The sequence below is a fragment of the Paralichthys olivaceus genome, chromosome 17 (assembly GCF_024713975.1).
Source record: "Paralichthys olivaceus isolate ysfri-2021 chromosome 17, ASM2471397v2, whole genome shotgun sequence".
In the NCBI taxonomy this organism is placed as follows: Eukaryota; Metazoa; Chordata; class Actinopteri; order Pleuronectiformes; family Paralichthyidae; genus Paralichthys; species Paralichthys olivaceus.
In genome coordinates, this window is record NC_091109.1 from 14,963,587 (window position 1) to 14,986,536 (window position 22,950).

The 22,950-nt window shown below is 39.3% G+C and overlaps 1 protein-coding gene across 1 annotated transcript in view; it reads left to right on the top strand.

Annotated features, from left to right (window-relative positions):
* The first annotated feature begins 267 nt into the window (after positions 1–267).
* Positions 268–22,950, top strand: part of LOC109638415 (phospholipid phosphatase-related protein type 4) — a 28,349-nt gene continuing 5,666 nt past the window's right edge. The window contains exons 1-6 of the mRNA XM_020101397.2: positions 268–648; positions 12,060–12,245; positions 15,179–15,308; positions 16,384–16,579; positions 22,174–22,231; positions 22,699–22,872. Coding sequence (XP_019956956.2) covers positions 577–648; positions 12,060–12,245; positions 15,179–15,308; positions 16,384–16,579; positions 22,174–22,231; positions 22,699–22,872 — 816 coding nt within the window. The 5' untranslated portion in view covers positions 268–576. The remainder of the gene's footprint in view (positions 649–12,059; positions 12,246–15,178; positions 15,309–16,383; positions 16,580–22,173; positions 22,232–22,698; positions 22,873–22,950) is intronic.

The window sequence follows — 22,950 nt, forward strand, 5'->3', positions numbered from 1 at the left end:
AAAAATGTCCCTGTGCTAATCAGTGGTGTTCATCAGTTCCATAAACATGGGCTGCTGGTATAGTGGAATTCAAGTCAGTCCACCTGGTCGTGACACGTGGCCTGTGAGTATGGGGCCACATCAAATGATCAGATGTTGCCTGCATGTTCCCCAGCATGTGCCAAAGCGACACAGACACAGAAAACAATGTGACACTGACATGTTTGCTTGCAGTCACTCGCATCAGTCCCGAGTGTCAACTACTCCACAGTGCGCCTGCGCTCCCTCTCCTCCTCCTCCTCCTCCCTCCGTCGGTGTGGCTCCACAGTCTATGTGTGGCTCCGGTCACTACCTGACAGCTCGTCGGCGAACGTGCACAGAACCGGGTCGGAGCTTCTCACCAGCAGAGCTTGAGAGGCCGTGCAGATCCGAGTGTCGGGAGTGCGGACTGGATACCGTGCGACCGTCAGTGTTGGCATCCGCGTCCACACGGCGGCATGGAGCGCTCCTGATCCCGGCACGAAGCCTGGAAGAGCTCAGCCTTTCTTCCCTCGTCGCATCTCGTGTCTGTTTGGATATTTGGAGCGAGGCCTGACCATGTCTGCAAGAGAGAAGGGGACCCTGACCAAAGACAGTGTCAGCCTGCTGCCCTGTTTCTATTTCGTGGAGGTGGGTTCATGCTTCTCATTCATAACCTGATTCATCAGCAGACTACTTCAGCATCGTGAGGATGCAGTCGTGTTAGGTGCTGTTGTGTATAACTATCACCACAATTCATTATGCTTCTATAGATCATCATACAGATGAAGTGGGTCTTCATATGCAGACCACATTACTATGACTTTACTATTTTAATCAATTGTTTTAAAAAAAAAAAGAATAAGGTCAACATGAAGACGCAATGCACTCATTATGTAAAAGACATTTGCATAAAGTGTATTTATGTGATTTTATTCTAATACAAACTTGAGTGTACATGACATTGTATCATTCTGTAACCTTCTCATATGGCTGAATTTGCAGTAAAGAAATACCATGTATTTTTTAAAGGGCCTATTTCCTGTATGTTGCTTTTGTATAGTAGGCCTATGTATTCATTTTCCCCAAAAGCCTATTAAAACCTGGTATGTAACAGATGGATAATATACTGTATATTCATATACTGGGTTTAGACATTTGTGTCTTAAACATGGACACAGTGAAGTGGATAGGGACACACACACACACACACACACACACACACACACACACACACACACAGACACCAATAACAGCAATAACATAACACACTCTTTTTTATATTAACTTCTAACAGAGGACCGCATACACAAACACAAATGAATTTCATATTATGAAAAAAGGAAAGATTCGATCAGACTAGCAGCTTTCCCTTTACTCTTTGAGATCCAAGGTTTAAACATATATTTTGATAATTTAAGATTTAGTAGATTATGTAGTATGTGCAACAATGTACACCATACAACATGCACACATGATGAGGAAATTTCAACAAACAGAATAGCAGACATGCTATCAAGTAGCTATGAATATGATTTTGTACTGATAGTACAGCCATGAAGGATGCAGACTTGGTGGTACCAGTGTTATTTAGTATGAGGTCACTCAGCCAGACTCCACTGTGGATTTTTCCTTTTTTACTATTACATTTTGAGGAATATCAAGCAGAAAGATTAATTGGAAAATCATGCAAATTGACTGATTTGAAACATTTAAATACAGATAGAATGCAGCTTGTGGTGACTGTCACTCGTCCCCCTGCTGTGCACTTTATGCATGCTCTAATTCACCAGTGGCCTGTGGCTCTCCAATCAAACTGGCATCATACATTATAGATTTGCGTCTAATACTGTATGATGGATGCTGTTGGGAGGACTGCATCATTCCAATGGATTCTTCTCTCTGCGGTGACTTGGACAGGGAATTCCCTCGGTTTTGTTTTGGGAATATTGAATTTACATTTCAATGTACTCTGGCTACAATTAATATCCAGGAACCAAAAACATGAAAGCTATTTATAGTTTTGTGGCATGTGTATTGTAAATGGCCCAGGGAAGTGCATGTCTTCTTCTACTTCATCAGATAAACTACAGCAGTGGTCAGCAACTGGGTCAAACCGCCTGTCAAATTTGCTCCCAGATTATTTTGATAATTGAATCATTTTTATTTCACCGTCATGTTAACAACGTTCACAGAATCACTCCCTGTACGGCAAATTGTATTGAAAGAATGGTAAATTTATATTGCGGTTTTCTAGTCTTGATGACTGCTCAAAGCACTTTACGGTACAGTTTTTGCCGATCACCCATTCACACACTCATTCATACAGTCCATCTATGTGCAGCACTTTTCTCTATGAGGACACTTTGGTGGAATGGGGAAGACTGGCATTGTCCATGCAGACGACCGCTCTACCCGCTGAGCCACAGCCGCCCCCAAGTAACAACCTTCGTTTTGTTGGTACACTGCTTTATACTGAGCGGAATTACGGAGCTCTTATTTTGAAAAGCTGGTTAAGTCTGAAGATTATGTCGGTTGCTTAACAGACTTCTGAAATAGCTGACATGCAATGTAAAAAAACAATAAAAGCAGTTCAGTAAATCATTCAAACTTCACAAGTGTGAACAGTAACAAAGCAAATTCTGTTTCATTTAAAGGTACAGTGTGTATAATTTTGTGATATCTAGTGTTGAATTTGTATGTTGCAGCTGAACACCCCTCACCTCACCCTCTCCTTCCAAACATGAAAAAGAAACTGTGGTAGCCTTTAGTTGTCATAAAACTCAAAATGTGTTTAGTTTGTCCAGTCTGGACTAATGTAAAAAACATGGCGGCCTCCATAGAGAGGGTCCCCTCGATGTAAATATAAAGTATTTAAATATAAAGAGCTTTTTCTGGGGTAAAGAAAACTACAATTCATACAATTTAGATGAAATGAACTGGTGAAAACATCATGAGGATTATTCTACATTAAATTTCTGCCAATAGATCCCTTTCACTTAAATCTTACACACTGGACCTTTAATGAAAAAGACTATAAAATCTTCACTGCAGATCAACCAGGTGTGATGAACACAAAGTTTCCTAATTTCTCTCTGCACCATAGACTGTGAAAGACACAAACAGTAAAAGTCAGCTGATTCCCTCATTTGGCACCATCATCATTATCATCAACAACATGACAATATGCTGCGCAAGACCGTAGGAAGTCTCTTAATGTGCATACAGGAATTTCCTTACATGTTGAAAAAAATTACTTCATATAGTTCTCATTGTAGCCACTTTGTATTATTGTTCTTCTAATTATTAGCAGCAGTAGTAGTAGCGGTGGTGGTTGTGGTAATTGTGATAGTATTTGTTATTATTCATGAAATTGTTATTACATCCAGGATATTGATCAGGTGGCTCAGTGTGCTTCTTCCAGCATTTAACAGATAAGTTATAAAAGTCAGATCTATCTTAAAACAATAGTCGGGTGTCCATATAAATACTTCATCAGGTTTTAAGTGGTGGAGGGACATAACCCACTGTCTGTGTTATGTGCAAAATTGTACCTTTACCTGAAGTTAATGAGCCCTCAGCTGTTTGAGTTAATCAAGTAAATTATCTTCCAACATAGTGGTGTTTTCCGTTCAATTTTCTTTTTTCAATGTCCTCCATCAAAGATGTGAAATAAAAAGGATTTTATGTACTCATGTACTTATATAGCCTCATGTTTACTTCAGATCAAGCAAAGTAATTTTACATACAAGGTGAACTGGTTTTTTCCCCCCTATCCATCACTCACATTTTGAGCACAATAAGGAGAGGACATTTTAATGCTCAGTGGGAATAGTAGGGATGATTAGAGTAAGCATTTACCAGTTTCAGGTTTCACCTAAGTGTAACTAATGTAAGAGACTGGACACGGTGAAATTCTTTACTTCTAATCAGTTATGAGACAGATTTACGTTGGAGGACGAGCAGCTACAGATAGGATCTGTCTGTTCCCTCCAACTGGCTGGCTTCTCCACTTTGCTGTGCACTGTGAAGTGCAATAAGACTCCACTGTGAAGCTTCAGGCAGCTTTTCCGCCAAAGTGGAACAAATGGAAGCATGAGGAAGGCTGAACAACTGTTATCTAAAACTGGAGGTAAACAAAAGATTGAATCACATGTAGAATTGTATAGGGAGGGACATGGCCAGTAGCCTAGATGAGGGATAAGGAGTATGGTGTATGTGCAGATATGTTTTTTCATCACCAAGCTCTTGTGGTGAGGATGTTGCACTTTCCGTTCTGGTACACAACATTTGTATCTTGTGCAACACTCTGTCGAATAAGTTAGTCATAGTTGTGCTGTGGTTGTGACTTTTGTGACTACTGACTTTGATTATTAATTAGAACATTTCACAATAAAGGGACATATAATAAAACTATAATGAATCATTTTATTAAAATGGATGGAATATGTTATGGATTGAAGCAGATACTTCACAAAAATCTAAATGTATTTGATTTAGTTTTTGTGTAATTTCTGTTGTGAGTGTTACAAAATTGCAATTCAGCAAAATTTGAAATTGGCATCAGCCTTCATGGAGACATCCACTACCTTGGTCTCAAGGGCTGAAAAACAGGGACCCGGGACAGGCAGAGATACTGGGCAGGCCCAGTGGATAGTCCAATCATCATAATTTCACGTTTGTTAGGCTTTAACAGAGTCCCAGTCTTGATGTTCACTGGGCTGAAATGTTATCCTTTTGTTGTCTCCCGGCCCCTGTAGTCGTTTGTCTGATCAAGATTTCTGATCGATGCCTTTTGTCACTTTTTAAATAACTGTACTTTATCACATGGTTTATTTTTTAGTCATAACAGTTATAGTTTTTTTTTGTATGGCTTACCTTTGAGCATTTTGATGGCTTCCTGATGTGGGATAAAATGTTTGTTGTGATGTTTATTTGTAAAAGTCTACAAATGGCAAAGATATCCTTCAAGAAACAAGTTATCTGAGGCAGAAGGCAAAAAAATATTTTTAAGTTTGGGATTGAGGCATATTATTGTGAACACATGAACTCCCTAAACAGTGGGCGGTTGGTTCTCTGCGTCTGATATGTCTGAATTGATTAAAGGTTATACAGAATGAAATCTTGAGTCTAAAAGGTGAATTCATGAGGTGCAGTCCAGCTTTTGTGATGCTTTTTATTTGCAGCCTCAAGTCAAACTCATCTGCATCATATCAAGCTTTAAAGACCCATATCAGATAACCCTAGGAACACAGACAGAGGGGAAAGACGAAGGACAATTTCAGAGATCCAGTAGGCACGGATGAAACGAGCCTGATAGAATGGAACGATATGTGTGACAGATAGAGAATGTTGAGAGAAACAGAGGGAATGAAGGTGGAATAAAGAGGATGAGACACAGAGATGACGCTGGCAGTGAGTGTGAGCAGATGTAGGGCAATGGAGCAGCTCTACTGAGCTGAGCTCTCCCAGAGGAGCCGAGGCTATTCAAAGAGAGAGATATACGAAGACATCTTTTTCTGTGATTTTTATTATGCTCCTATACCACCATTCTGATCACACTGCTCTATGAGCCTTCAGCAGATTCACTCATTTAACTCAAGTTAAAGTAGTTTATAAGGCAGGCAGGCATTCAGAGAAGATGACACTAAAAATACTGACATTGTTTATGGTAATTACCAGCAGTCAGGACATAAGCTTTGCTTTTTTGTAACAAATGAAGGTAGATATGGAGCATTTCTACTGAGCCTGAAATAGGGTTTCTCTCTCAACACTGTACAAAATCTTCCCTGCACTGGTTTGTGTTGATTTGTGAGCATCAGAAGCTCAAAAAAAGTGAACTGTAATGGGGAATGGTTACTCAAATACTATACTTAAAGGGATAGTTCACCGTAAAAAATGAAAATTCCCTTATTATCTACACACCACTATGCTGATGGAGGGGTGGGTGAAGTGTTTGAGTCCACAAAACACTTCCGGAGTCTCAGGGGTAAACTTTGTTGCAGATTAATCTAATAGTTTATTGTACCAGTGACCTTTTCTCCAGACGTAACTTCAGTTGTGCACCATAGTGTTTCAAGTGTTTTGGCCTTGTAATCAATGATACAGGCCAAAGGGTACGCTGGGTAAATCGGACTGGCTTCTTTCTTGTATGACAGTTGAGATGCTTCTTTTGGTGTCCATTTCCGTCCTGTTGTCAGTGATGGTCCAACAGCCCCTATAGATGTGTCTCAGGATACAGGAAGTTTATCTCCAACCTTGTCTTGGTGCTTTTAAACTCCTCTATACAAATATGACAGAAAGCATGTATGCAAACATTGTCAAAAAATGCTTTGTCGCAAGTTCCAATCAACATGTCCAGTTAAAAAAGGAGAAGTTTTGATTTTTTTCTTTTTATGCATCAAAATATGAACACAGTCGGGCCTTCTTCTGCCCAGATTGAAAAATGTGTACAACAATATATGGGGGTAATGCACCTTGACATTGGTTGCTACCAGCCAATAAACAAAACAAAATCTGACTTTGTCTAATTGGATGGTAGGTGGGCAACGTACCAACTGTTTACTCAGCTCAGGCATAAAAAAAGATATATAGATACATGTTACACAATGTATGTATTTCACTTTGTTAAAACTTACTGTTGAAAATATCCCTGAACAAAATTGGAAATATCCAAAGACAAAATATATCTTCGGCTGCAAATTAACTAAAGGTGATGTACAACCGTAAGGTGTGAATTGTGAATATATTTGCTACCCTCATTTCACTCCATAAGAAAGGTTTTCACCATGCCCCATCTCGATGAGTTAGCAGATATCACTTCATAACACATCTGGTTTTCTCCTGAAAGACCTGAATCATTACTAGTTGGGCAACTCGACTCACTGAGAAAGCTCCATGACTGTTGGCACCGCACCTACCAGAAATAACTGCCAGCCAAATCCCACTGGATCCTGCTTTCCATTTTTACACATCTATTATTCAAAGTGCTCTGTGTCTTCCCTGTTCTCTCATGTCTGTAATCACTGAGGGAACGCCAGGAACACTCGGGAGCCAGCAGAGTCAGGAAAACTCGCAGAGGAGTGCTGAATGGCACAAGTCCAAACACATTCAAATTTAAACATGTGAGGAATTCAGGGCAGAAAGCTGAAAATTAACTGCATTTTAACTGCACAACAAAAAATAACACAGTGACAAAATATCACTTTAATGACCCCTCGAGGCAGCAGTGATTATTAAGCTTTTGTTGGAGTTCATAGAGAGATATGGATGTCGAGTTTGTCCAGGAAGTCAATTTCATGGGCTCATTAACATTGATGGGTTTATCCACTGAGGAGAATGAATGTGCTCTGCTTGTTTTGGTGCATTGTGGCAGATACAATTTTATATGGCTTGTGTACAAGCTTTGGCAACACATAGCTAGAGGATCTCACACTCTCTTGTAAGAGGTCCACTGATGCATTTTAAATTAAGTGTGATTTTTCAAGGTAAGTGTAAAAAAATCAATATGCAACGTTGTCAGAACAATTGAAGCATATAAACAGACATAATCTATCCACTGTTGTTCAAAGATGTGATTCAGCATTTTCCAAAGTATATGCTGAATAATGTCCATGGTCACTGGTCCCTGCATCCATGAGAGTAGATGTCTCTTAGCTGAGCTGAAATCACACATATTCAACAAGACAGCATTATGGCCAACAAAGGCAAAGATCCTTGTGGTCATCAGTAAAGCAGTCAGGATATGAGCAAACGCTGAAGATTTCTTTACTGCTCTTTGTAAACTTTGACAATAGTTTGCTGGTAGCTTGTCTGTGAGTCATTGTGAGGACTTGTCATGATAATGACATAATGCTTAGGGGTTACTGGCACTGACATAGAAACTGACAATAGACTTGAGCGCGCACACACACACACACACACACAGACACACGCACACACATACAGTTGTGTCTCCGTGACTTAAGGCGACATCATACTTACTCCAACCTTAACCATAGTTATTCCTTGCATGCCACCCTCACTTGCCTAACGCTAACCCTTACCCTGACCTAAACCAGGGAAACATGGATCCAAGTGCTAAAAAGAAAAAAGAAAAAAAAGGTCAACTGGACTGAGTTTCTTGAAGATTTTTCACTTCTCAGAAAGGTGGCTACACCTAGTAAAGCATGTATTCACCCTTAGAGCAAGCTGAAGTGGAAAAAACTGCCCACAATCATCTAAAGCATAGGTCACCAATAGTTCTGCCACGATCCAGACCGGACCCAGGCGCCTTTCTATATGAACCCAGACCTATTATTAGATTTTGACAGAGCGTTTCTATTTCTATTTCAAACATTTATTTTATTATTAGAGTACCTTCCAGTTAAATGTGAAAATTAATAATAAACACTGTTGAAATTGTATTGAATTGTACTTTGTTGAAATTGTATTGAATTGTACTTTCTTTATTTTATATGTCAGTTTTTGACTCCAGACATTGATACACATACTAGGCTATTTTTTTAAATCTAATTGAATACCCTTGATCTAAAGTGTGGGAGTTTTTAGTCAGAGATTGGTTTTCATTTATTTTGTTGCTGGACAACTTAATGTAGATTGATATATTCCTTTTACTTGAATGGAACAAGTTCTTGCACTAATTTTATGTTTGGTGGGGGTTTGTAGATGACTGTATTTAGATTAGCATTTCAGACTGGGTTATTTTTTTGTGTGGAATAATGCTTTGCCTAAATCCAGCACAATCTGGCCAATAGCTATTGACACCTTGCTTTGCGGAAAGCATCATGGAGAATTGATATTACCCTGGTTTCCTACTTTCCTGTGCATTTGAGTCATTTGTTTGAAATCTACTTATGTTGCTTACTGTGATGTGAGCAGCATGTGCATAGGTCTTCATGACTCTGGGAATACATATATATATACATATCTGGACATTTTTCTGTCAGTTTTACCATTAAACTGTTTACTTAAGTCAGCATTAAAACTGAATAAAACACAGACATGTGATTAGTCACTGAAACATATCAAATGCAAAAATCTTCTTTGAATTATGTAGAGTACAGTATTCCTCATAGAGCAGCTTCTTCTGCAGAGCATGAGCACTGCGAGCATTGACACCACTGACCTACATATCTAATTTCTCCAAGCTGAGATGCTGGACGAGAGGTGAGAGAGGCTGACAGTAAGCTGAGAAAACAGACCTGAGAGAGAAGGGGGGAGGGGTTTGGTGGTGTGGAGCTCAGCTGGATGCTGCAGGAGCTGGTCCAGTAAGGATGCATCCTGTTTGCTTGATGCTTCATGCAGATATGCATCGAGTTATGGCTCAGTATAAACCACAGTGAATCTTTGAAGGAACAAAAAAACACTGTTAGAGTTCAGAAAAGCTCTCTGCTAATCAGTGGCTTAAAATGGCCTTGTGTTGTTGGAGAGATTGACAGTACTGTGTGCAGGTTTATAGGTTGTCATTCCTTCATTCATCCATCAACACCCATGAATGTTAAATAAACTGATTGGTTCATATTTACATATTTTTGTAAGGAGGGAATGATAGAAAAAAAACAGGATTAAAGGACAAGAAAACTAGTGTTAGAGATGAACCCTTGGCATAAATGTGAGACACACAAAGGAAAGGAAGTCTCCAAACAGAGACTCTCTGTGTGGTTGTGTGTGTGTGTGTGTATCCATGATTGTGTATTAGTAGCTCAGCTTCCAGCAGGAGTGTGTCGACTTGAAGAGATCTCCCTTTGTTGGGCTCCCAGTGGGGCCCTCCTCCATCACACTGCTCTACTTAGCATTAGCTGAGCGAGCAGCGCGCCCGCCACTGTGTACCAGTGAGTCAGGGTATTAAGCTGCATGATAAAACCCATGATGCTCCAGGCCACATTCAACTCCCACTGACACATCTAACTGCGGGCTACTTATCTGACTTCAATTACGCATCAGCTTTCTGCCTTCACATGCACCTCACTTCTTTGTGCTACTCTTCCATGGGACACCACAGAGCCAGGGGGTTGTTGGAAAAACATTTGGGAAAAAATTCTGATGCAACAGAGCTGCAGCAGAACTCTTATTTCCTAAGTCTATTTTAAGTGCTCACATTTTCCTTAAGAGATGCAATTTTTTTACCAGCTTTTCATTGACTTGTAGGTCTCACTTAGTTAAATCATTTGTGCCATTTCAGCCCAACTCTTTCCTTGTTGTACGTTGTCACTTTTACATTTTTTTATGAAAACTTTGCTTACAAAAAAGATGAAATATGATTTGATGGTTTAGGGTCATACACACTGCATGCAAACATATGCAACAACATTGTTTTGTGAAAAGTGTCTAGACATTTCTCACACAGATATAATTTTATGTCTACAAATGCTCTATATACAAGAGAGGTGCAGATATAAATGTTACCCAGTTTGTCCCAGTAGCCTTTTGTGGTAAAATTCCTCAGCTCTCCACAAAATACTTTCCCCATATACAACCATCATGAAAATGAAAAGAATGAGGTTTGGTGTTATGCAAATCTTCTCACAACGTAGAAAAGCATCGGCAAAGCTTTTCTTTCATAGGTTCTTTGCTCCAAATCTATTGGCTTAGAGAATGAGACATTTGAAGCTTTATTATGTGTCATTACATAAATAACTGATGGGAAGACAAAACTAAGGTGTGACATTGAGTACAAAAGGAGCAGAGGCAGCAGAAAGAGATTTAAGAGAACACAGAGGAACGGGAAAATTGTGCAAAAAACCCCAAATGAAATTACATATCTCATAAATAATGTTTTTAATAATATGATCACCATAAAAATAAAGCAAAAAAGTTATGATTTTGATCTACTCCAATATGCATGTATATATATATATATATATATATATATATATATTGTTGCACTTATGTGGCACATACATGTAGCACTTCGTAGTTTGGCTTTTTGAAGCAAATTGTACTTACTTGATTCTTCTTGTTCTGGGTTTGTTCCCTCATTGTTCATGCACTTATTGTAAGTCGCTTTGGATAAAAGCTTCAGCTAAATGAAATGTTATGTAATGTAATAAGATTGAGAGGAAGCCAGGTGCTTGCCCATGTAGCAATTTATATATAGGTCAGGATGAATAATGATCAGGATCACGATATTGCAATTAAATGTTCTGTCTGTGGTTGGGATTCTCGCAGCAGTGTTCCACACAAGTTGCACAAACTGATGACTAATTTAGACCAGTGTAAATGACGTTAATGAGCTTCTTGTACATATGCATCAAACATGTTCATGCACTTGTATTTAAATGGTAAGTGTTACACATTTTATTTGTAGATGGTTGTATAACATCTCAGTGCAGAACAGCAAAACTGTAAACGTATAAACTTATAAAATAGCGGGCCTAGCTTGAACAACGTTCTAAAAACATGTTTTTACTCTTTGAAATAAGAAACAGTAGAATACACAAGGGCTATCTTGAAGAAGAGTTCTCATACAAACAGAGCAAAGATTATGATGGCTATCTACAGCATACATGTACATGACAGCTGAGCCCTCTGCACAGTTTATCAATGGCTATATTGCACACAGCATTGAGGCCCACTGATTGATTGTTCAACTGAGATCAACACCAGCTTTATTACTGAAACTTTATATCACAGTTGGGACTAAACTGTTGCCTTTTTTTATGACTTTTAGACCTCAAGCTGGCTATAATAAAAATAAACTGGCTGTTTCTCATTATTTTTTTTGGGATGAGGAGACTTCATCCACGAATCTGAGCTCAGATCGGTGGGAGCACTTGCTGTTCATAAGAACATTTATTTCCACATGCCTTCATTCCCCTCAGCACCATCCTCACCCCCCCCCCCCCCCCTGAGGTCAGGAAAACTATTTTCCATGCCTCTGTCCTTATTATCAAATCAAATTAGCATGTTCATTGAACCATGGAGTTATGGGCACATTTGCAGCATTAACTGCCTGTTTATCTATTTATTTATTCATTGCCAATCTGTTAAAGCTCCTTCTGCCTCAGCTGTTTATGACTCTTAACCCTCTCATAGCTTTTCACTCTCGTGTCCATCGATAGCTGCCGATCCTGGTATCATCTGTGGTCAGTCTGTACTTCCTGGAGTGGACGGATGTGTTCAAGCCAGTGAAGTCTGGGTTTACCTGCCATGACCGGAGTCTGAGTCTGCCCTACATTGACCCCAACCATGAGGTCATCCCCCTGCTGATGCTGCTCAGTCTGGCCTTCGCCGGACCCGCCATCACGGTAAGGATTAATGACGTGACAGCAAACTTACACTGACATTTAGCAGGATTTTACATGATGCTTTGTTCCTGTATATAAACATGCAAGTAGACTAGCAAGAGGTGGTTAACTCTCGTGTTTATTTTTGTGAAAACTCAATGGAACCTCACTGAGTTATTGTTTTCATGTTTGCTTGCTAGCTATTACAGTGTCTCAGCTGTATCTGGCCAAGTTGTTTGTTTCAGTTGAATGCCTTTCTGCTTATAGGAAAGAGAAACATCTATTTGAATTTCTTTCATATAGTTAGATTAAATCTTATTTACAGCATAATTTTGAAATCAATTACATTTTGTCCCTTTGATAAGGGGTTGGCCCAGAAAGCAGTCAGTCCTATCCTGACATAAAACTAAATATTTTTACCCACTTTGACATTAGCTAACGGTAAAGAATGACTACAATAACAGTCTACAAGTATTTTAATGTGTGAATGGTGGGATTATCAAGTCTAGAAAAGTTCTATATAAGTACAGACCATTTACCATTTAGGCTGAGGCAGAATACCCACAAACAATTCCCCCATGCCATCCAGTGTTGTGCATGAACAGCGTTTATATTTTCAGCGCTGAACTGAACAAATCAGTTTACGTTAAACGTTAAAACCGCTTTACAACACAAAAATCATTGTCGTATATAGGCCATCACATGAAATACCAGGATTGAGTGAAAGTGCGTGTGTGTGTATGTGTGTGCGGCATGCTCCCAGACTCACTAACCCTAACCCTAACCCTGACTCTATGCCAGTTGAAGTTTACGTATACGTAGCCCTGGGGCTCCGCCCCCACTCACTCACACAGAGCGACACACACAGTAAGAGGAGCAGTACCAGTTAAAGTGAAGTCTGTGTTGAAGAGCAGTGGGAACAAACTGAAAATACAGAGTTTCCACTATGGTCCACAGCTGCTCAGTGATCAGAAGGTTGGTTTGTACCGTGCTGGAGTTTCCTGTGTCCTCCCTCCACACTCCTGCTGACCTGTACTCACTTTAACTAATAAACACCAACACCCATCACAAGTTATCAGGACCTGATCAGAACATGAAGTTTACTCAGTGTTTGTTTGGTTCGCTCCAGAGTTTATAAGGCTGCATTTAAACATAATGAACCACAGTCTGACTATGTATGACTAAGTGATATATCGAGATGTAACCATAGACTGTATATAAAGAGGATGTAACCCTGGATTTTTCTTATGTTGTGTAGAACAAAGCAACATGACAGGAAGACGGATGAAAGATGGGTAGGGAAGAATAGTGTGTTGTGATACATGACAACAACGTCTACCCAAGAAGTGGCGTATATTTCAGAGAAGGGGCCCTAGCAAAGAGCCTTGTGGCACTCCTGTGGGGAGGGCTTGGGATGAGGATGTTTGTTCCTGCCACAACACTCTGGAGGAATGCCAGTAAAAACCAATCCCATCATAGAAAAGGAGATAATGGTGACTGTATTACCTAGTATGTGGTCAGACCATAATGAAAGTAGAATGAACCCAGGAGTCACTGCGAGAGTGATTGTCTGGCAAAAAGGATGATGATACAACTTTTCTCTGATCTTTAATTTACTATAGAATTAGATTTGTATTGCAAATAATCATCTTTTCCTATTATATCTATGTATGTTTACACACATATAGGTAGGTATTGGATATAATGAACTTGCCAAAAATATATGACAAATAATCAGCTCTCTGCTCTCCCCACTGTGATTTGTTTGTCGGTTGACATGCTTAGCAAGCTATGCTGACAATGCTAACAGGCTGATTAGCAATCGCTATTGCTATGTTGAGATATATGAGCTGCAAATAGAACATCTAGTTAACTAAAAAGTATATTAAGATTTTCAATTTCTTGTTTTACCCTTACACATGAATAGATCAGTACTCCTCATATTAGCATATAACACATCATCTCCCAGCAACTTGTGGAGCAGAAGAAGATTTGAGAATGTTCTATATACGTGTCAGGACTCCGAATACAAGCTGCAGAGTATTCAAGTGCTTTAAGTGACACTCTGTGTTAGAGCTACCGCTCACCTGCAGAGCTTATGGGAAAATCAGTTTGACTTCAGTTAAAATTATTGTCACTCTGGTGAAATCATTAAAACACACTGGGTGCCCCTGGGAAAGATATTCAGCGATTGGCAGCAGTTTTAGTTCAAATGAAAAGATGGAGGCTGTGGTTGATAGAGCTGCTGCAGCTCCATCAACTTGTTTAAGCTACTGAAGTGCAAAAGAGAATGTAAAAGAAAAAAACTGCATTGTCTGTGTGTCAGTCTCAGTATTATGCAGAATCCTTAGAAACCCTCTAAGTACTTCTAATCCTTCCCAATGTCCGTCACTGATACTGAAGTCCATTTTCCTCTTGCTATGGTTTCTAGGTCGTCTCTCGCTCCTTTATCCAACACTATATACTGCCCATTTTTCTCCATCCCCTTCTGTGTTCAGTGATCCTCGAGAGTTGCTCTGCCGTTATACACTGAGAGTTAACGTATCTCTCAGAATCCATGCACGACTCTAGCGATTGCACAAGTGTCAAAAACTATGTCTCGATTCACTCTCTGTGAAGTAAAAAGCAAATGTCTACCTGTTTCTCCCCTGATAACATTGTAGACAAGTCTTCCAGTGAAGTGGACAGTTTTCATGGTCAGTAGAAATGAAGGTGGGCAGAGAGCTGAAGGATACAAAATAATGTAATGTAAATTAAGGTTTGAATATAAAGATAACCATCTGAATTACCTGTCTTTGAGAGTTTGGACTAATTAGTTTGCATTGAGCATTAATATTCATCTTATCAATCATGTTATCGATCACTTTACGACACAAGCGACAATCACCTATATTCACACAGCATGTTGCATGTTTACACATGTAACAGATGTGTTGTTGTTGTTGTGTTAACAGATTATGATTGGAGAGGCCATCCTGTTCTGCTGTCTGTCTCGGAGGAAGAGTGGTGCAGCGACAGAGGCCAACATCAACGCTGCTGGATGCAACTTCAACTCTTTCATACGCAGAGGTGTCCGATTTGTTGGTACGCTGACTTTTTGTCTTTTGTCACTGTCCTGGCAGTAAAACTTTTTGCAGCTAATGTGTTAAAGGAGCAAAAAACATAATTTACTTAAAACTACACTACTACTTTTTTCTTATATTAGAAAATAAAGAAAAAATATATATTTTTGAGTGAACTATGCTATAAACAAACTAAAGCAATTATATAATCTTATTATGTTTTGAGTGTGTCACCCTTATAACTAATCAGTAAAGGCCAATGTCAGGATGAAAGTGCCTCTGGTCGATTACTGCTGGTATTAGCTGCTGGAGTGCATCGTTACATCTGTCTCAAGGGCGAGCAAAGCTCCTGACTCCTGGATTAGTTGAGACAGTGTATGAGGAAGTAGTTGGAGGGCTGGGTTGATGCTCAGGCTAGTTGTTGCCTGAATTCCAAAACTCAAATTTAGTAGCTTTAACTAAGTTTATGCTAAATTTTCTCAGCAAAGAGGGAACATTATCAATATGTGTACATGCATGTGTCTTTGACGGTCATCATTAAAGGTCCAATGTGTAAGATTTAGGTGAAAGGGAACTATTGGCAGAAATTTAATGTAAAATAATCCTCATGATGTTTTCACTAGTTCATTTAATCTAAATAGTATGAATTGTAGTTTTCTTTACCCTAGAAAAGGTTCTTTATATTTAAATACTTTATATTTACATCGAGGGGACCCCTCTACGGAGGCCGCCATGTTTTTTACATTAGTCCAGACTGGACAAACTAAACACCTTTTGAGTTTTTATGAAAACTGAAGCTACCACAGGTTATTTCTCATGTTTGGAAGGAGAGGGTGATGTGAGGGGTATTATGCTGCAACATGCAACTTCAACACTAGATATCACAAAATTTTACACACTGTACCTTTAAAGAATGTTCTGTAGATAGAACTGATATCTGTGTTTGAATTTCAATGTCAGTTATCACAACTGTAATACTTCAGACTGCCTGTACTGTATACATTGGCCCTGTAAAGTGCATGCAGCAATCGATTATTATGCATCTGCATGTTAAGCTGGATTCCCTGCTTTAACATCACATCCTATTCTATCCTCAGGTGTCCATGCATTTGGTCTTTGTGCCACGGCCCTCATCACTGACATCCTCCAACTGATGACAGGCTACCCAACACCCTACTTCCTAACTGTGTGCAAACCCAATTATACCACGCTGAACGTCAGCTGTGAACAGAACCCCTATGTCATGGAGGATATCTGCTCAGGGGCTGACCTCGCAGCCATCAACCAGGGCAGGTAGGGGGGAAAAACACTTTGGTTTTGGCTATATTTAACATATTTGATTTGTCTTCTAAAATTATTCAATTCAAAAGTCAAAATCAAGGTCTTGTCATTGTCACTTAAGTTTATATGCTTTGTGATGCACATTTTTATAGAGACGAAAGTAAAGAAACCAGTTTTAACACAATGTGTAAACTATACAAGATACCAGCTTCTTAAATATCTACTAGGGGTTTGTTCAACTCCACTACCAATTTGAAACTGATTTTTAGTTTGTTGTTATCATTCATCTATCCTGTAACTAATAAATTGGAATATGGTTTGGAATAGACATGGACATTGAGCAGGTCAAAGCCAAAAGAAAAAGAGAAATGCCTCCCTATGGGGCCAGATTTGAAGGAGAGGCATAGCTACTGCATGAGATGAAACTGTAATAAACATACTCGTTCCCTGAGTCCAATCTGAAAACACAGATAGACACACATTCATTTTCACTGAGACTTGCATCACTCACTGATATCATTGTCTCCATATCCATTGTCAACATTTATATAGCACAGAATGAAAATAAAAAGATGACTCTGCATGGTTTTTAAAGGGATAGTTCACCCAAAAATGAAAATTCACTCATTATCTACTGACCACTATGTTGATGGAGTGGTGGGTGAAGTGAAGTTCACGTTCGCCGGACACGCTGCACACGTTCTAGCCTCTATGCTCTCGCTAAAGGGACACAAGATGAGATCAACGAAAACTTGCGAACTTGGATGACACCACAAGAGCAGAATGGAGGCATTTTTTGGTTTCTTTTCTGTTGTTTTTTTTACATTTGAAGAAGTGGTCTCCATTAACGTCAGTTGTTTTGGATTTGGCCATGGTCATCCATGAGTACATCGCAAGAAACTGCTGCTAACTAATTTGGCAAATTTTTTATTCCACCAAGAGTTGATATAGCTGAAGAAATTCAAACAAATTTCCATCTGTACTGAATCTAGTCTAGAAGCAATGTTGTTAACAATCAAGATGGCTGTTGCAGATGTGGAGAGGTTCGTTGAAAAGGGTTAGAAGAAGCCTACTGCTAAAAAAAAGTTTCCAGATGTTTTAAGTACCAGGGTCCTTGGCTCCATTAAAAAGCACATCTATACAACACAGAGAGAGCTTGAAATGAGTTGGGCACTGAATTAATTGATTCTGTTTTAGAACACAACACAGAAATATGTGACTTGGGCCACATTATTTAGATCCTCAATTTATTTCCAGGACAAAGTGTTGTATTTGATAGCAGCAAGATATGGATAACATGGGTTAATTTGATGACGAGGATGAGAGAGGTCCTCAGACTAAATCTAAATTAATACACACTTTGGAAATGGGGCTTGAATCCTAAGTATGTTATGAAACACTATTAGCTCTCTATGCGGAGGTGGGTAATTGGGACACAGGTCCAGTAGCTAGACCCAAATAAAAAGCTAATTAAATGTTAGACTCTTTTATTGCCTGTAATCTATGAATGAAACTGAACAAAGCTGGAATAACAGAGGCCAGTGACGTCTTTGAATTTAATCTAGAACGGCTCTCAGTTGAGTGCATGCCTCCATTCAGGACCAACATTCCCTTAAAATCGATCAAGATGCACCGAATTACACACACTCATAGATATCAGTCCCCTAAATATGGCTTATTTTCGTCATCAGCATAATAAAAACTTAACTGTAAAATTAGATATTTGGTCCCTGTGGCTCATAATATTATACCTGACATCATTAGAAGTGATTATTATTGAGGCATAGCATGTTACTGCTGTAACTGTAGTAGTCTGTTTCAGTTATTTGACTTGATCCTTCATTTGTTATTTTTTTATATGTGAAAAACTTGACATTTCAAAATGTATTGAAATGAACCAATGTTGGATGTTTAAAAATCACTGTGGTGGAGCTGTAAACAACTTAATCTGACCATGATTACAACAACTATATATGTATGTAGGAATTATCAATGGTGCTGCAGGGCCAAATGTGAGACAGGAAACTGTTCCAGAGCTTGGCAGCAGCACCAGAGAAGGCCTAACTAACCACATTACATCAAACAGTTTCAGTTTGTAACTGAGCCAATTTATGGAAATAAAAAATGTCCATAAAATTGATATTAGACAATACATTTGCAATTGAATGAGTGGCAGTTATAGGTTTTACCTAGGCACTGCATGTTGCCTTGATGTCTGTTAGGTTTTTATTAACTTTAGTTTTCATCTTACTCAAATCCATTTTATCCAAGTGAGCCACAGCAGGATTACTTTGGTCACAAAAAGGAATAAAGCAATATGTTTAATTTCTTCACTGACAGAGAAATATTCCCTTTGATTTAGCTGTCATTGGTCAGGCTTTTTTCTAGATATTACTCTTCTGAGACAGCCTGAATAGATTCTGGGATGGGGAGCGATACTGGGTTTAACCTGTCCATTTGGGACACATGTAGTTTTGTCTGCAGACTATGGGAGTCTAAATATAACCTACTGCTCCTGGCATAAACAGTCTCCTGCTCACTCTTTGCTAGCTTTATCTAAAGTCTTGCTTCCAGAGCTGTTTTGCTGCAGCAAATGTGCACCAGGGGTATTATAAGCCAATGTTAATAGCAGAAATAGCATAGTATGCTACTTGTCGCCCTTTAGCAACACTATGACACATTAATATTTGGGTTGGATGTCATCCTAAAACCGAATGCTCTAAATGTGTTCAACAGATTAAATTGGGATGATTGGGAAGATGAAGGAAAAGCCAAGAGGTCACCAAAGTCATTTGGAATCCTCCAGAGGTGTGTGGCATATACCCACCTCTTGCTAGAGGGATTTACATATATATATTACAGATATTGTAACTCTTGGTGCACATCTTAAGGACAGCAGACAACCATGTTGAGGTTCCCTGGCTTAAGTCTTTAGGTCTTCACACAGGGGGAGATAGTTTCCAATCCCAGGAAATGTGATACCTGAGAATCCACATCTTAAACTGTATTCCATTTCACAGGAAGTATAAAAATGGTTTATGGGTAATTTGTTCAGTCAGTCAAAACTTTTGATTGATTGATTAATACAAATGAGGAAGCATGTGTCCACTGAGAAGTATGTTAATGCCAGGTCTGAACAGGGCCTGTGATATTGTTTCCTTACATGTAAAAATAATGTGTTAAACAATGCCATTCTCCTTTAATCCTTTATCAGTTTAATTAGCCCAATCTTCACGGTTATTAAGATGTGGTGGCAACACCAACAACAAAGAATGGAAAAGAAAGGAATGGTGCTCATTTATCAAAAAATAGCATATATATACTGTATGGTATGCTGGAGTAGATTGTGTAGATTATGTTATATTTAATATTTAAAGGATGGGTTCACATATTTTTAGTTAGTCTAAAAAACAAAGCTCACATCCCATGTGTACATTTAAACTGTTTTTTGCCTGCTATAATTATTCCTCCTTTTCATACCTGCCATTAAGGTATTAAAGATCCCTTCCTAACATATTAATTGCTGACAGATTTCACACTCCTCACTCACAAAAAATATTCCAATATGTATCTGATTTTACTATCAGGCTTGAAGAGTCAAATCAAGTAGGCATCTTCTCCCTGCACAGTGTTTTCAAGCTGAGCTTAATCAAGGCATGCAAAGAGTAAAATTTGTACTTTAAAGATTAACGCTTGTACATATCCACTATATTTGTCTAACTCTGCTGGTTTCACATATTAACTTCACAACCTTTAGGATGCATTTATACCTTAAACATTCTCTCCTCCCCCATCACTGCAAAAAAAAAAAATCACACTTAAATCACTGGGACTGCCTACACACTCTGGCCACATGGGGCTGGGCATTGTCCTGCACCAGGAGGAACCCAGGGTCCATTGCACCAACGTAAGGTCTAACAATTGCTCTGAGGATTTCATCCTGGTACCTAACTGCAGTCAAGGAAGGATATTCCTCCCCAGACCATCACTGACCCACCAAAAAACTGGTCATGCTGGATGATGTAACAGGCAGTATAACGTTCACCACAGCTTCTCCAGACTCTTTTGCACCTGTCATATATAAATGTGAACCTGCTCTCATCTGTGAAGAGAACGGGACACCAGTGGCTATGCCAATTGAGCTGCACAGTGCTGGGCTGTGAGCACAGGTCCCACTAGAGGTCATCAGGCTCTCATGCCACCCTCATGGAGTCTGTCTCTGACAGTTAGGTCAGAAACATGCACACCAGTAGCCTGCTGGAGGTCATTTTGTAGAACTATGGCAGTGCTCCTCCTCTTCCTCCTCGCACAAAGGAGCAGATAGTGGAAGGATAAAGAGAGAGCAGCTGTCTGGGGCCAGCACATGTAAAATCATTCCCTTTTTCAGGGTAGTCTTGCTTTTGCCTCTCTATTGCACCTGTTGTCAATTTAATTTGCACCAAATCATCATCGTGCTTCCTATATGGACAGATTGATATCCCTGAAGTTTAACTGACATGCTGTTATACTGTGACGATTAAGCATTCCATTTGGAGCAGTGTGTATTGGAAGGTATCTCTTTACAGCCAATATGAGCAGTAGTAATACTTACAGTAAATGGTTTGTGTTAATACAGTGCTTTCCTAGTCTTGATGATCACTCAAAGAGCTTTACAATACAGTTTTCCATTCACCCATTCACACACACATTTATACAGTGCATCTATTAGCAGCACTTTTTGTTCTATGAGGGGGCATTTAGGGTTCAGCATCTTGCCCAAGGACACTTCGACATGCAGATGCGGAAGGCTGGAGATCAAACTGCCGACCTTCTGGTTGGAGGACGGCCGCTCTACCCCTCAGCCACAGCCGCCCGCAAAGTCATTTGACTTTTATTTTAAGACAGACTTGCATTTAGAAAACCCATAGTAATATGTGTTTATAGTGATATCTCTATAATGACAGATGCATAATTATATACACAATATCCACAATGTTTGATTCCTAAAGTTTTTTTTGTATTTTTCCCAAAATGAATAACATTTTTATCCCTCCACAGATGTTGTAAATATTGGTAAAAGAACCATACAATTGTAGCACAAACACACACACAAATATATACATACAATTGCATGAACACACTCATGTACACATCCACACATATGCAAAGTCAGGAGTAAGGAAGAGGGGTGGTTGGAGGAGTGAGAAGGAGTTGTCAGAAGTAGGTCACTGGGATGGAGCTCAGTGAAAACTGGGCCACATGTTCACTTTAAGTATGCACTACATAGTGAAGCGCCTGCTGCTCCCCAGCAATGTGTGACGTGTGTATGTCTATATGTTCTCCTGGTACTTGGCAAGTGCCATCAGATAAACATATCACAACAATGTAAAAGATTGTTGTTGTGAAATTCATTATTTGGGGGGTTCCAACATTTTAATAATGGCTTAAAGAGGATGAAAAGGGGCATCTATAATTTGGTTCAGTCATCTGAACCATAACATCAAAGTGTGTGTGTGTGCAGGCTGGTGGAGATATCTCATTATGCTGGTGTTTTTCTCCCCTTCCTGTTGACTCACACATGCAGATGTGAACATTGGCTGAGTCTATTTTGGTTTCATCTCTTGCAGAAAATCCTTCCCGTCGCAGCACGCTACCCTTGCATCCTTTGCCGCTGTTTATGTGTCGGTGAGTAATGGTTTGTGACCCACAAACACTGAACCCTGCACAGACCAATATTTTGTGACTGAGGGATGAAAATGTACTGTTTCAATGCTTCATTCCTCTACTTTATTTACACTTTACTGTGTTAAATTGATTCATCTGTAAAATGTCTAGTTTTTATATATACAATATACAAATTACTTCATTTGTGTTAAAGTACAACAGAGATCAACATACAGTATGAGTCCATGGGAAAATACCTGTTGTCACTAAGGATTTTAGGGTGCCTGTGGAATGACCGCAGTAGTGACCAACTATGTGAAATGAAAAGTTTCTGACATTTCAAATAAACAGACAACACAGAGAGTAACCACTTTGTTTTGTTTCACCTAAATGCTAAATAACACTGCCTGGGTGATGTGAAAGAATAAAACATTGTTAGAACAGAAAGTACAAGCAGGACAATGAGTAAATGTGTAATGTGTCCACAGATGTACTTCAACAGCACTTTGACAGACTCATCTAAGCTGCTCAAGCCCCTTTTGGTCTTCTCCTTCATCATCTGTGCCATTATCTGTGGTCTGACCAGGATTATTCAGTATAAGAACCACGCTATTGACGTCTACCTGGGCTTCCTGCTTGGAGGAGCTATTGCTGTCTATTTGGTAGGGGGCCAATCCACTTAATCAATCAACAACTTCCTTTACAATTGCTGCCCTCTATACCTTAATCTCTATGTACTC